The following is a 12375-nucleotide window of genomic DNA, read 5'->3' as shown; positions in this document are numbered from 1 at the left end:
GATGCGAGGTAGAGGGGGACAGCACAAATTCGTGTTGTTGCCGTCGTGGTCACGGTGATTGATCATCGACATGTGGTGGTGTGGCACGTGGCACAAGACGACCAATGGGAACAACGCATGCATACATAGGACTGAAAACGACAACATTATTGATAGAGCTCACCACCACATGAGAAAGGGGAAATTGACAATAAGGAGAATATAGAATCAATAATCAATTCTCTCTGCTAGCCTGGTAATGGCTCCTCGATTCTGGTTGTTCATGTTCACTACTTGAAGCTTCTTTGCTATTCGAAACTTGAACCAAACTCCCTTCACCCTTCAAAAGTATTGAGTCAGCTGACTTGAAAACTGGGTCTGATTCATTGCTAGACTCATCAATTTCAAAGATTGGTTCAAGTTGGTGATATTCGAAGACCTCATCGGTTGGGGATGACTCTTGTGAAGCTGGACTTGTGGTGGCAGAACGATCAGGACTGCTCATTCGCTTCTCTGAATCATCACTAAGGCCGTCCAATGGGAGGTCTGCGAAATTTCCAACACCAAACGAGATCTTTAGGTTTGCTGCAGACGAGCGCTGTTCATTGGGAAGTTCACTTTCCCCTTCTTGATCTGTCATTCCACAACTCTCGTCATGTCCCTTTGACATGGTACTCGTTGATTGTCATGACCAGTACTTATAGCGAGATCAACTCTCACTAGCAGAGTTGATATTGAGCCTTTTAGGACGGTTTATGATCGCGGGCTCGCTACCCGGTCATGACATTGATGGATCCGCGTTTCCTGACATCGTGGTTACTCGCTCGGGCCGCTCGCAAGTTCAATCACACTCTTCTTTAAAAAGTAGGCGTATTCTTTCTTGAAGGATGGGAAGTTAAGAACTGAGGATAGTAGATCAACAGAAGATATTGACACCCAGCTTGGACACTTCTTACATAGCCATCTCAGATCAGTGCACATCAAAGGAAACGTTCATCTAGATGTAATGAATGGCTCTGAACCATATTGCCTCATCAGGTAATTAAGTAGGTCAGCGGAATGGAAGCGATCCGCACAGCTTGCATGGCAACGATGGTGATGTCATCGACGGACACGGCTCCATCAATTAGGGTGATAACGAGCGATATTTGCACATAAAGTGATAGATTGGTGTTGTCAAGTCTCGAAATTTCCTTCACAACACTAGCGGTGATGAGGGAAATCCTGTCGGAAACTCAAGCGAGGTGGGAATATGATGATAGCGGAGGGAAGAAAGACCCCACGATTGTCCTAAATAACGTCTAAGGTGTCTAATTCTTGAATCCCATTGAGAATCTATCGGCGTATCTGTGATCAAACAATTTCATCAGACGTCAAATTACTGCATGCATGTACTTGATGAAAGGATGTAGTCTTAGTCTTCGGTTCTACTACTGTATTGTCACTACCACCATAATACTTTTCTAACTCGGCAGTGAGTTGAACAATGACCTCTTCAAGGAGTCATGTAGCAGATTCATTCCATCAAAGACTTTTCATCCAAGATATCGACCGACTTATCAGGCCGCTACCATCATCGGCCATACTCGTGGTATAATTTCTCCTGGCCGATCTAGTGGACAAATTTGAGATATCTGATAGGGACTGCATTTCAGACTCGCGTGCGAAAACTTTCATCCTGTAGATTCTCGATGGTGCTTGGACATCCGAAGTTCTGTTGCTGCATGGGGTACCAGTACCTGCAGTTGTACTCTGAGGTGAGGCTATATCATTGTCTTTCGCTTGAGGAGACTCGTCCACTTCAGGGATGGATGTCAATCCTGACATGGAAGGATACATGCATTCGTCGTAGGTATTGGGTAGGGTGTCACGTGTGGAATGCTGGCGACGAGAGTCGAAGTCAGAGCTCTGCGTGTTGATCTTGGAAGGGGACGATATAATTATCTGAGATTGTGGGTCCGGACAATTAGACGGATTGGGGGGAATCTTCATAAAGTCCACGGCCCACTCTGGTCTGACTTGCTCTATGAAATATGTTTGAAAGAAGTTTTTCATGTTGGTGCAAAGTTCGTGCTCCTGAAAGCGGAGGACGATTGTTTATATAGATTTTCATCGCCAGTCAACCTTCAAGCCTTCGATGATGAAGACACACGTTCGTCCATACCGGTCGAGTCGAGACCAAAGATAATCTCCGCCAGAAACATGACGTCTACTTGCGAGGAACGAAAACGTGTGACGTGACGGGGCTTTTGCTAGTGGATCATTGGATATGACGGAGGATAGAAGATGGCGAGAATCGGCAGGAGATGAAGAGAAGTGGGTGGAGCATGACACATCAACAGATTCGAGATTGGAGACTGGGTGAGAGGACCTGCGCACTGGTATCATGGCGATGAAAGATGAACAGAAGGGATAGACGTTCCATTGTCTTCTAGGATAAGACCACTGACGTTTTCTTGGAATGGCGTGGGAATCGAAGATATGGAGGTTGGAGGCGATGTAGTTCTGAAGAGATAAGGAGTCATGAGGCGGTGTTATAATATTTAGATGAAAAACATTGACAGAGTGAAGGATGACGTGAACGGGTATGACGATGATGAAGTTGTGTTGAGTGATTTTAGCCCGATAACTTCGGGGTGGAGGCGGTCGGTGGGTGAGTTTTGTAGCTAGCGAAGACGAATCAGTGTTGACCTGTGGTCAGTGAGTGTGTCTGCCAGCTGGCAAGTCATGGTCCAAATGACATTTGTAGATGGAAGTAAGTAGGGTGTGAGTCAGGATGACCTTGAAGGTCCCCAACAACACAAGGCAGCGGGATCAAATTTCCCCATGAACCGGACCTCGCCGCCGTCGCTGTCGTCATCGTCATCGTCGACCCAGCCCCCCTCCCCCTCCTTTCAACCTCCACCACTTACTCTACACTGACAACCTCACATTGGGCCGTCTCCTATTCACTCTTCATCTCCAGCATGCGCTCTGCTACAGCACTCGCAGCCCTTTCTCTCGTCGTCAGCTGTATCGCTGTACCCAGCTTCCTTCTACCTGCCTCACCTGCCGGACTGGCAGCCCAGGCTATAGATACCGCCCAGTCATGGTTGCACGGTGCTATACAACAGGCCAAGCATGATTGGCAACAGATCGAAGAGGGCAAAGTCGAAGGCTTAAAGGTGGAGAGTGTGTCTATGGAAGGGATAGAATGTGAGTGGCCTGTTCTCTAATTCTTCGCCAATGCTTCTCTTCACTCAGGACCACTGTTCTGGTCGTATGCATCATGGCCCTCTTATCTTCTCCCCGTGTGACGAGCTGGAAACGATGGCACACGTAACTAAGATTGACAAACAGACCTTTCCCTCACACACCCAGCTTTTCCCCTCCACAGACTCCGAGTGGTCGAACCGGAACTGTGCGACCCTACCGTCAAACAACTCTCCGGATACCTGGACATATCAGAAACCAAACATCTCTTCTTTTGGTTCGAAGAATCTCGGAATGAACCTTCCTCCGATCCTTTGGTTCTATGGTCAGACCCCTCCTGTCTTGTCCCTACGTAGCTGACGTAGGTAGGCTGAATGGAGGACCGGGCTGTTCTTCCACCACGGGATTGTTGTTCGAATTGGGAGGATGTAACATCGCAAATGAGGGGAAGAATGTGACGTGGAATGAACACTCGTGGAATAACGTCGCCAACGTTCTTTTCCTTGATCGTGAGTTTCGATAGCCTCAACTTTCCTGTTCACTGTTACGTTTGTGGTGTTGGAATGCTACAAGTGCATAATGCCATAAGTAAAGAAGTTGACATTCAGAACCAGTGAACGTGGGATATTCTTACTCTGACGACGAAACTGTCAACAATTCCCCTGCGGCTGCCGAAGATGTGTATGCTTTCCTCATGCTCTTCATTTCCAAGTTTACGGAATATGCGGAACAAGATTTCCATGTGGCGGGAGAATCATATGCGGGTGAGTCGCAACTATCTTGATCTCCTTCCTATCTTCCCAGTATCTGCGCCTTCTGGACGTACCTTGAGAATCCTGTTCCTCGGCTGATTACACTATCTGATTAAAGGCTCACGACCAGGCACATATATCCCGAACATCGGCAGCACTATCTTCAGACACAACACGGCCCTTTCTCTGGCGCCTGTGCCCACATTGCCCATCCTCAACTTGAAATCCCTCTTGATTGGTGATGGCGTTACAGATCCTTACAATCAATTCGGTACCGTCGCAGAGTACGTATCCATTTGCTGCGTTCTCCACCTATCCACCCAGCTTTCGACAGATTCCCGAGTGCTGACTCCACTGGCCGTAGCTGACATTTAGGTGGGCGTGCTACGGTCCTTACGCTGTATACGATCCAGCTGGTCCCGAATGTGCTGCCCTTCCTGCCAAGATTCAACGGTGTCAAAACCTCATCTCCGCGTGTTACCGTACCAACTCTCGATTTGCTTGTGTGCCCGCGGGGATCTATTGCTATTCCGCCATCTTTGGAGATCTGCAGGATCTAGGATTAAACATGTACGATGTTCGACGCAAGTGTGATAAGAGCAAGGATGCAGATGGACCTTTATGTTACCGGGAAATGGGATGGATGGAGACTTATATGAACGAGCCTAAGAATAAGCAAGGTGAGATAGTATCATCCTACCGCAAAGACTTAACTGACGGTTTCAGAACTCGGTGCTCCTGCTTCGGTGACTTTCCAATCTTGCAATATGCAGATCAACCAGAATTTGTCAGTACTTTCCGTCTTGGACGGGTTTGTGCTGAATTATAGCTTGCTTCAAGGAGATGGAATGCACAATTCTGCGGCTTTACTACCTGAATTGATCGAAGCTGGTATAAGGGTTTTGCTGTACGCTGGTGAAGCTGATATGCGTGAGTACCACAATGGCTCCGTGGCCTTCCCTTCTCCTCTTCTCTTTTGCGGTGCACTTACACGCTCCCTTCTGACTTATTGTCACACGCATTTGGCCGTCAGAGAGACGTTCATATGTTGACGGTCGCAGTTGTCAATTCTATCGGCTGCGAGTCCGTCCTTGCCAACCTTGAGACCTCGTATGCTGCAGCGTACAATTCTGCCAAAGTGAACAATTTCACCGACTCTGATGGAGAGGTGGTAGGATGGACCAAGGCGGCGGGTGATGGATCGGGTAACGTTGCGTTCGTATCATTCCATAACGCTGGACATATGGTGAGTGATTCATCGTCTGACTGCTTTCTGATCTCTTCCTCAGGGTCATCGTGAAAGATTGTTCTGCACCACCGAATTCTTATGTTTCATTTTCTTCAACCTTTAACGAGGGTTCACCCGGCTGATGAGTAGGTACCTCATGACGACCCTGTAGGAGCATTGACCATGTTCTCCAAATGGTTGAAGAATAAGCCTTTGGCATGAGTGTCCTAGGGCCGGTTGTAACAATCATGCATAACAATTATGTGACCATGTCTGCAATGACTTGTCTACTAGAGTACTCTACTCGTACTCTACTCGTACCGTACCCGACAACGTCTGACGTGTCATTATGCTTATCAGTTGTTTGCCGAACGATGACGTCGTTGTTCAACTTCATAACCCCGATCTCCTTTGTATCCGTCTTTTCGACCATACAATTTACTTATACCACTCTTCTCTATCTTCTACTTCAGATTGAAGAGAAACACAATAACGGGAGAGACGAATCGAACAAGATGACAATCGTTCAAAGTGCACTAGCACCGTTCACCATGAAAGGGTTTTATCTCTTGACTTGGGGTACAGCCTTGGGCACTAACGTGTGGAACTCTGTGGTGGGTGTTTGTATCTCACGATGAGATTTTTACTGATACTTAATTCTCTATCCCACCTTCGTCACAATCACATTCTCTATAATATCTCATAATTCGAACATGGAATCGTACACCTATCTTCGACCTCATGATGGAACCTTACGGTTGATGATTTTTGGCACGTGTGACAAAACACATTCCCATTTTAACCTACTTTCCACCTTCTTCCCTCACCCTTCCTCGTGATCCGTGATGAATCATCGAAACTTATCAGTCCGCAATGAAAGCATATCAATCACTTTCTCGAGAAACTTTCGGTACACTTCAATCACATCTTCTTCCAGTATATTTCGGTACTACAACTCTTCTATCTTCTACCCTCCTTTTGACTCATTTATGGTTTCATCCAAGTCTTATAAGTTCTCCACGTGTACCACCTCATTGGGCGACATCGGAAGAAGGTCAACAAGGTCTTTTGATTATAGCTAGTTTGATCCCTAGTTTGATCAATTGGATTTATGTGGGTCCAAAAGCTACTGAGATCATGTTTGAAAGACACCGTTTGGAAAGGCTTGAAGGAAAGGAATATGATGATCCTTCTGTGAGTTCTACGTTTCTCGCTTCTATGAATCTCATATCATATATACTTGACGTGAAATAGCAAGCGTTACCTCTCCGTCTGTTGTCAGCCCCACCTTGTATCATCATATCCCACTTGAGTCATCAATCGCTCAGTGATCAACGAATGGTTCCACTAGTATTTCTCAACGGCTTCTGATACCTTGATCTTTTATGGGTTGAGAACGAAATCGTTGACGTTTAGCCCTCTGAATCTATGAACAAATTGAACAAGAAATTCGCCACTCTTCACGGCATCTCCTCGTCGCTCAACGTTATCGCCTTCCTCGCCCTCGGCGGTTTGGGACTTGCGATCAGCATGTGATTCATGGTGATTGAAGTGAATATCTAGGTAGATAAGATTAAATCCCTAGTCGAAGGAGAAAAAGTTGTTATGCACTGAATGTAGGAGAATTCAACTTTAATTCATGACTAACCCGATTCAATACTAACGTACTTTCCACTCACATTAATCCTTCGTCAACATTACCACGTTGTATTCTCATCCTCCTCAGTTCGGTGGACGACTCGCCGCTGCACTCTGAATACCCCAACGACGGTTAAGCTCCCATAAGCTCGGCCCACCCATCGGATGATAATCCTTTTCATTGACGATATAATCATACAACACATCCTCTGTGTCTTTCTCCGTATCTTTACCCATTGCAGTCTCAGTGCGCTGTCGGAAAATGTGAACTCCGAATGTATCAAGATCCTCGTGTCTTGCGTAGGTGTATCTTGGGTCTTTATCCCACGGGCAGGCTGTCGATCTAGTGATTAACATTGTCCCCAAAGTTTCTTCTGTCCTAATTATCCTCCCTCTAGGTACTCCCACACCTTGAATCGAAGTAAAAGTACTTTTCGTGGCAGTTGGAACTTTAGTCTCATCCATTTGGAATTTCTTCGGACGATGTTTACCTACGGAACCTGTGAGTTGGAATAACCGACAAGTACCATCAGTTAGAGAATGAAATTCTTTCCACCACGTTCCCTCTCCCTCAATATCTTTGGTAAATTTCCAGTTGGGGTCGTGGGTACATTCTTCAAGATACTCAGAGAGGGGTTTACCAGCAGGTAAGATAGTATGGAATGGATCACCTTGCTCGAGTTTGATAGAATCATCCAGGCGGGATACAATGATCCCGGAACGTGTACCAGTAGTTTGAATAGACATATTCGGTTTTGATGATATTTCCGATATTTGATTACTTGTACAGTAGTGTTGCTTGAGCTTCTTGGGGAGGTGGTATGGAGAAAAAAACCAAGTGGAAGTGGGCGGAAGGGATGTAAATGGTCTTTTAAATGTATCAAAGCCAAGCGAGAGAAGGAGGGATGACTAAGCGAGAGTCGTGCTTGAAAACGTGAAATAAGTATAGATAGATAAACAAAGGAATATCAATTTCCACTTATTTCCCCTACACATTTTAAGGAGTTCCATACTCACCTAGGTATTGTATGCCTTTCAGAAAAGTTCATGAATTGAGAAGTCTCTCTACCTGCTCATGTCAAATTATCAAATCATCAATATTCATCCTTCGACTAACTACAGAATTCTTTCAAAGTCATCTCAATTCTCATTCTTCCTCCTATCAACTCCCTCAATCGCTTGGCGGGAATAATGACCAGTAAATACTCCAACCTCCATGAGGATAATAATTTTTGGCAGGTATTTTATATTGATAAATAGTATTTTCTTCTCTGATCACACCAGTATGTAAGGATTTCAAATCGAATTTTGCACCAAGTTTAGAAGTTTCAAGAATATCAACTTCAAAAAAGTTACAATCTTCTAATCGTAAATAAGTATGATCATTATTTTCATCCCAAGAACATGTAGTGGTTCTTCTGATTATAGTATTACCAACCGTATGTTCCATTAGAGATATAGGTTTCCTGATTGTCAGGATTGTTTCTTCATCTTGATTTTGTAGAGAGTCGGATGTCACACTTAATTCATGCATCATAACGATACTTTCACCCCATCGATCAGGTGTTTTCCCTTCGAAAATTCTTCTAGAATTATTCTCATTCGAAATGTATTCTTGGTACCAAATACCATCTGGAGTATTCATGATTTGTATTTCTTCCCAGTTGGGTTTCTTTTCGCATTCATACATGAAATCAGTGATTCTTTTGGTGATAGGTAAGATTGTATGGAAAGGATCACCTTCGGTGTATTGATCGGGTGTGATTGGAGGTTGGATTGTAGAATGAGACATGATATTGTGATTATGAAAGATTTGCTTGATTTTTGGAATGTGTAAGTCAAATGATGAATGAATCAAGTGGATTGAATCGGACAAAACGAGATGCTTTATGTCAGAAGGAGAATCATCATCGCTTGGACTAAGCGAGTCTGGAAAGAGGAGCACGGATGGTATGTAAGGATCAGGATGGGGAAGGCAAAGAAAACAATGGTGTCTGTGATTACTTCGCTTAGTCCTCTAACGATTTGAGAGAGTTATATAATGATCGGTTGAGAGACGATCACATGGAGTTGCTTCTTCAGTATATTTCGGAGTATTTCGTGCTAGCGCTCTGTATGGAATACCTTCCGTGCGTCACAACTGGTCACATTCAATGGGTTTTCCATTGCCAAATTTGCCATTATACAGAACTCGCTAAATGACATTCCGTATGTGCATCAATGCCAGACCCCAGTAAGTGTAGACAATCAAGTATTCTTAGTCCTTCCAACATACGTCTCATACAAGCTAGGTCCTCCACTCGGTTTATACTCCTCAGCAGGTATCGTATGCACATATGATACTCCATCCCATTTCCTTTCCCTTTCGGTCAACCTGCTTCTGTCAAAGAGCCAATTCTTTGATTCCAGGATCAGTTCACTTTTTCCGATCACGATATCAACTCGTTGTAAGTCCTCAATCCGAAGATATGTATATTGCTTTTCGATATCCCAAGGACAGGTGGTCGCCCTCATCATCCCAATATTATCATCATCGATATTCTCACTGTATATTGGTCTTGGGGGTTTTCCATCTTTCATATCTTCTGGATCCGTCTCAAAAGTAATTTCTTGCATCCTACAGTACCATGTCAAAGTTTCTGGTAATTTCCGAACACCCTCAAATCGCCTACAGTTACCAGTGGAAGATGAAATCCAAATGTCATTGAATGCAGATTGATCTTCTTCCTCCTGTTCTGACTTTATCTCCCAGTCAGGGTTATTATCCATTTCTTCAAGAACTCCAATCATTGTCTTACCACCAGGTAGGGAGTAATAGAAGGGATCACCATCGGTCCATAGAGAAGGGGTGATGGGGGGATCAACGGACCTGAATATGAGATTGAACCCTGACTCTATATTTTTGACAGACATTGTGTCAAGTAGAATCTCCTAAATACTTTGTGAATGTGTGTGGGGGAATAAACTGAGATAGCCGGGCACGGCTCCCTATACATAGTGGGGAAATAGAAAACAACTTATGTATATGAAATACGAAGCATGGCGTCATAGCCCTAAGCGACACAGCTGACGTAGGTGAAACGTAGTGGGGTTATCAATGGAGTCCGATAAGTGGTCGCTAAACGGAGAATGGACCGGCACTACTGATGTCTGCAGGCCGTGACATGAAGAAATATGTGAACTACAGTGACAGCTTGTCGATCTGAGATTGGCTCCGTTTCATGACCTCCCCAATGATGTGTGATCTGATTGAAAAACCATATGTACTGTACATACATACATACTGCAGGTTTGTGGCTGTACCCAGGAGGTTAGGGGTATACAGAGGTCATCAACCAGGGTACATTTTCTATTTCACAACTCAAGGTGCACCAGCAGATCATGCATGAAAGGCTGTTGGATAATTCCCCCTTCCTCCGTCCAGATGCTCAATTTGTGCCATTCCACACCAAATCATCCTTGTCCAAAACAATCCCAACTCTTCAAAGAACTACATTCTCATACAGCTACCTTTGAAGAACAATCTAGTCATCCAATGAGGAGGACTCCTCAGCTGCCTTTGAGGCATGTCTGTCATATTTAGCTCTTGGGACGCTAAATTCTACCAACATCTCTATAGGTTGACCGTGCACGGTGGTAAGAGCTTTCGGATCAAGATCTGTCTTGGTCAAAGCCAACAAGAGGTTTGTCCCATCTGACGGCTTTCTGAGAGTACTAAATCTGACTTCTGCCTTGTCTTTGATCTGTAGATATGTTGAGTTCTCCTTCCATTTGCCGGAAGTCACAATTGAGACAGGTTTATCTTCCCGTAATGTGTACTCTTCTCTTTGGAAGAAGCTGATATTTCCTGTTGGTGCTGGAGGATACATCTCACCTCTTGAAACTTTGCCCCGAGCTTCTGCTTCCAATTGATTGGAGGTGTTCACTCCTTCATCATCACCTCCTTCCTTCTCCCAGTCAATAACATCCTGTGGCGCTCCAGATATCTCCCACAACTATATGGTCACCTGATCACCGCTCCAACGGCTTTGCATGACCCTGGTAACACCCAGCTTCTTGTTGAAATATTGAAGTCGAACATATGAGTCATTATCAATGTTCTGCTGTTGTTCCCAGTCTGGGTTGGCTGCACAGTTATCCGCATGAGTTTCAATGTCAACCCCCGCTGGAAGCTCATTGTAGGCGGGATCATCCAAAATCCTACTGTCACTGGGCATAGTGGAATCCTGAATTTGTGACATGATGCCTACCTTGATTTGTGATGTCTGAGTGTTGTATGATTTGGTGTGTCTAAGACAAGTTAGTTGTGAGTGACAGATGGTTAGATTGTGAGAGAAAGATTCTTGAGAAGTATGAGTGAGGTGTGAAGGTGGAGACACAGTACTTCTACTATATGGATGGACGTGGTCCGTCGTTGAAGCGAGGTCAGTGGGAAGGGGCTCTAAGGAAGTCAACCGATTTGATTGTGTCGGAAAGGAGTCTTGTTTGACTGATATGATTATATGAAAGATTCCATTGAGAGAATCTTTAAATATCGGAGCCTCCTTGATGTTTCGTAAGCGAGTCACGGGGAGTGAAATATCCCGAGAAGAACGCACGGAACAAAGGAGGTAGTTGTTTGTGTTTGCTGATAATTAGATGGTAATACAGAGGGGAAAAAGAGCATGCATCAATTCTACATGTCTCTATACTTATCACATTCCACTCACACGCATAAAACCAGAGACAATCGAATAAAGTTCAGAGGATAAGTTGAACGGAGAAATATTCGACGGAAGGGGTAATTCTAACGGCGGTTTGGCCGTCCTGGCCCGATTCTATCGGCTAACACTCCCCCACGGGACAATGCACGACTCTGCAGTAGTCCCGGACGGTTTATTGATGGCGACGGCGAGGTTTGTGATGATGTAGAAGGTAATAACGATGAGATATTGAGTGTTATGTGTGTGGTAGTAGTGGTAGGTGAAATCGTGAAATGAATTTCTGTGGGGCCCCCCGCGGGGCTTCGCTCTGACACGTGGCTACCACTCATTACTGACGACTCACTCTTCTCTATCTTTCCTTTTACTTCATCACTTTTACCTCCAATTAACGGTATGTCCACCTTTCGTCTTTCTCCACTTTTATCACTCATTTCTGACTCTCTGAACTTCCCTCTATCCTGTCTACTTCTTAAAACTTCAGGTTTGCTAGTAGAATCCCGAGAATCGATGAATTTCCTTTGTGGTCCTGGCTGACGAGATATCATAGATTCGCCACTTTTCAAAAATCTTTTATTATTATAAGAATTATCATTATGTCTCGTCGTGGGTTTCTTCTTGTTGGTCTCTGGAGGGAGGAGGAGAGAAAAGGTACGCTGGTTGTTGATTCTGTCATTATCTAGACTGATTTCTCGAATTCTCTCCAATGACGATTTTTTATCTCCAGATGTTGGTGGCCACATTGGCCTACGCTCGGTTTCTTTTGGTGGCGGCCTCTTGTGGTGGCCAAGGGGCTTCGTCCCCTTTATTCGACTTGGTCCACAATATGGAGGCCTGGGAAGGGGCGGTAAGAGACGTCCTGGACAATGAAATGAGGGGTCGTGAT

General features: G+C 44.7%; 7 protein-coding genes across 7 annotated transcripts; 2 read left to right on the top strand and 5 right to left on the bottom strand.

Moving 5' to 3' along the window:
• Positions 1-214: 214 nt before the first annotated feature.
• TREMEDRAFT_64782 (uncharacterized protein) lies at positions 215-649 on the bottom strand (the record flags this gene model as incomplete). The annotated part of the gene is made up of 1 exon (XM_007007018.1): positions 215-649. The coding sequence occupies one exon, from the start codon at positions 647-649 to the stop codon at positions 215-217; it is 435 nt and encodes a 144-aa protein (XP_007007080.1).
• A 2271-nt stretch (positions 650-2920) lies between these two features.
• Positions 2921-5373, top strand: TREMEDRAFT_45442 (uncharacterized protein; the record flags this gene model as incomplete). Its single annotated transcript, XM_007006974.1, has 10 exons — positions 2921-3174; positions 3319-3496; positions 3541-3680; positions 3780-3935; positions 4054-4207; positions 4299-4603; positions 4650-4710; positions 4753-4853; positions 4985-5169; positions 5302-5373. The coding sequence occupies exons 1-10, from the start codon at positions 2946-2948 to the stop codon at positions 5371-5373; spliced, it is 1581 nt and encodes a 526-aa protein (XP_007007036.1). The 5' UTR covers positions 2921-2945.
• Positions 5374-5568: 195 nt separating this feature from the next.
• Positions 5569-6778, top strand: TREMEDRAFT_57622 (uncharacterized protein). The gene is made up of 3 exons (XM_007006988.1): positions 5569-5765; positions 6019-6345; positions 6568-6778. Exons 1-3 carry the CDS (start codon positions 5667-5669, stop codon positions 6685-6687), a joined length of 546 nt encoding a protein of 181 aa, XP_007007050.1. The 5' UTR covers positions 5569-5666; the 3' UTR covers positions 6688-6778.
• Positions 6779-6873: 95 nt separating this feature from the next.
• TREMEDRAFT_64779 (uncharacterized protein) lies at positions 6874-7536 on the bottom strand (the record flags this gene model as incomplete). The annotated part of the gene is made up of 1 exon (XM_007007017.1): positions 6874-7536. The coding sequence occupies one exon, from the start codon at positions 7534-7536 to the stop codon at positions 6874-6876; it is 663 nt and encodes a 220-aa protein (XP_007007079.1).
• Positions 7537-7960: 424 nt separating this feature from the next.
• TREMEDRAFT_64778 (uncharacterized protein) lies at positions 7961-8581 on the bottom strand (the record flags this gene model as incomplete). The annotated part of the gene is made up of 1 exon (XM_007007016.1): positions 7961-8581. The coding sequence occupies one exon, from the start codon at positions 8579-8581 to the stop codon at positions 7961-7963; it is 621 nt and encodes a 206-aa protein (XP_007007078.1).
• A 455-nt stretch (positions 8582-9036) lies between these two features.
• On the bottom strand, positions 9037-9702 carry TREMEDRAFT_64777 (uncharacterized protein; the record flags this gene model as incomplete). Its single annotated transcript, XM_007007015.1, has 1 exon — positions 9037-9702. One exon carries the CDS (start codon positions 9700-9702, stop codon positions 9037-9039), a length of 666 nt encoding a protein of 221 aa, XP_007007077.1.
• A 611-nt stretch (positions 9703-10313) lies between these two features.
• Positions 10314-11030, bottom strand: TREMEDRAFT_64776 (uncharacterized protein; the record flags this gene model as incomplete). The annotated part of the gene is made up of 2 exons (XM_007007014.1): positions 10314-10765; positions 10805-11030. 2 exons carry the CDS (start codon positions 11028-11030, stop codon positions 10314-10316), a joined length of 678 nt encoding a protein of 225 aa, XP_007007076.1.
• Positions 11031-12375: the final 1345 nt, after the last annotated feature.

The sequence above is a fragment of the Tremella mesenterica genome (genome assembly GCF_000271645.1).
Source record: "Tremella mesenterica DSM 1558 unplaced genomic scaffold TREMEscaffold_12, whole genome shotgun sequence".
NCBI lineage: Eukaryota > Fungi > Basidiomycota > Tremellomycetes > Tremellales > Tremellaceae > Tremella > Tremella mesenterica.
The sequence above is the reverse complement of the archived record's forward strand: the minus strand, read 5'-3'. Positions and strand labels throughout refer to the sequence as shown.

Excerpts from the sequence above, each read along its gene's own strand:
- TREMEDRAFT_57622 (XM_007006988.1), top strand. The coding sequence starts at position 5,667 with ATGACAATCGTTCAAAGTGCACTAGCACCGTTCACCATGAAAGGGTTT. Across the intron at positions 5,766-6,018 it reads CTAACGTGTGGAACTCTGTG|TCCGCAATGAAAGCATATCA; the intron begins GTGGGTGTTTGT and ends GAAACTTATCAG. Across the intron at positions 6,346-6,567 it reads AGGAATATGATGATCCTTCT|CCCTCTGAATCTATGAACAA; the intron begins GTGAGTTCTACG and ends GTTGACGTTTAG.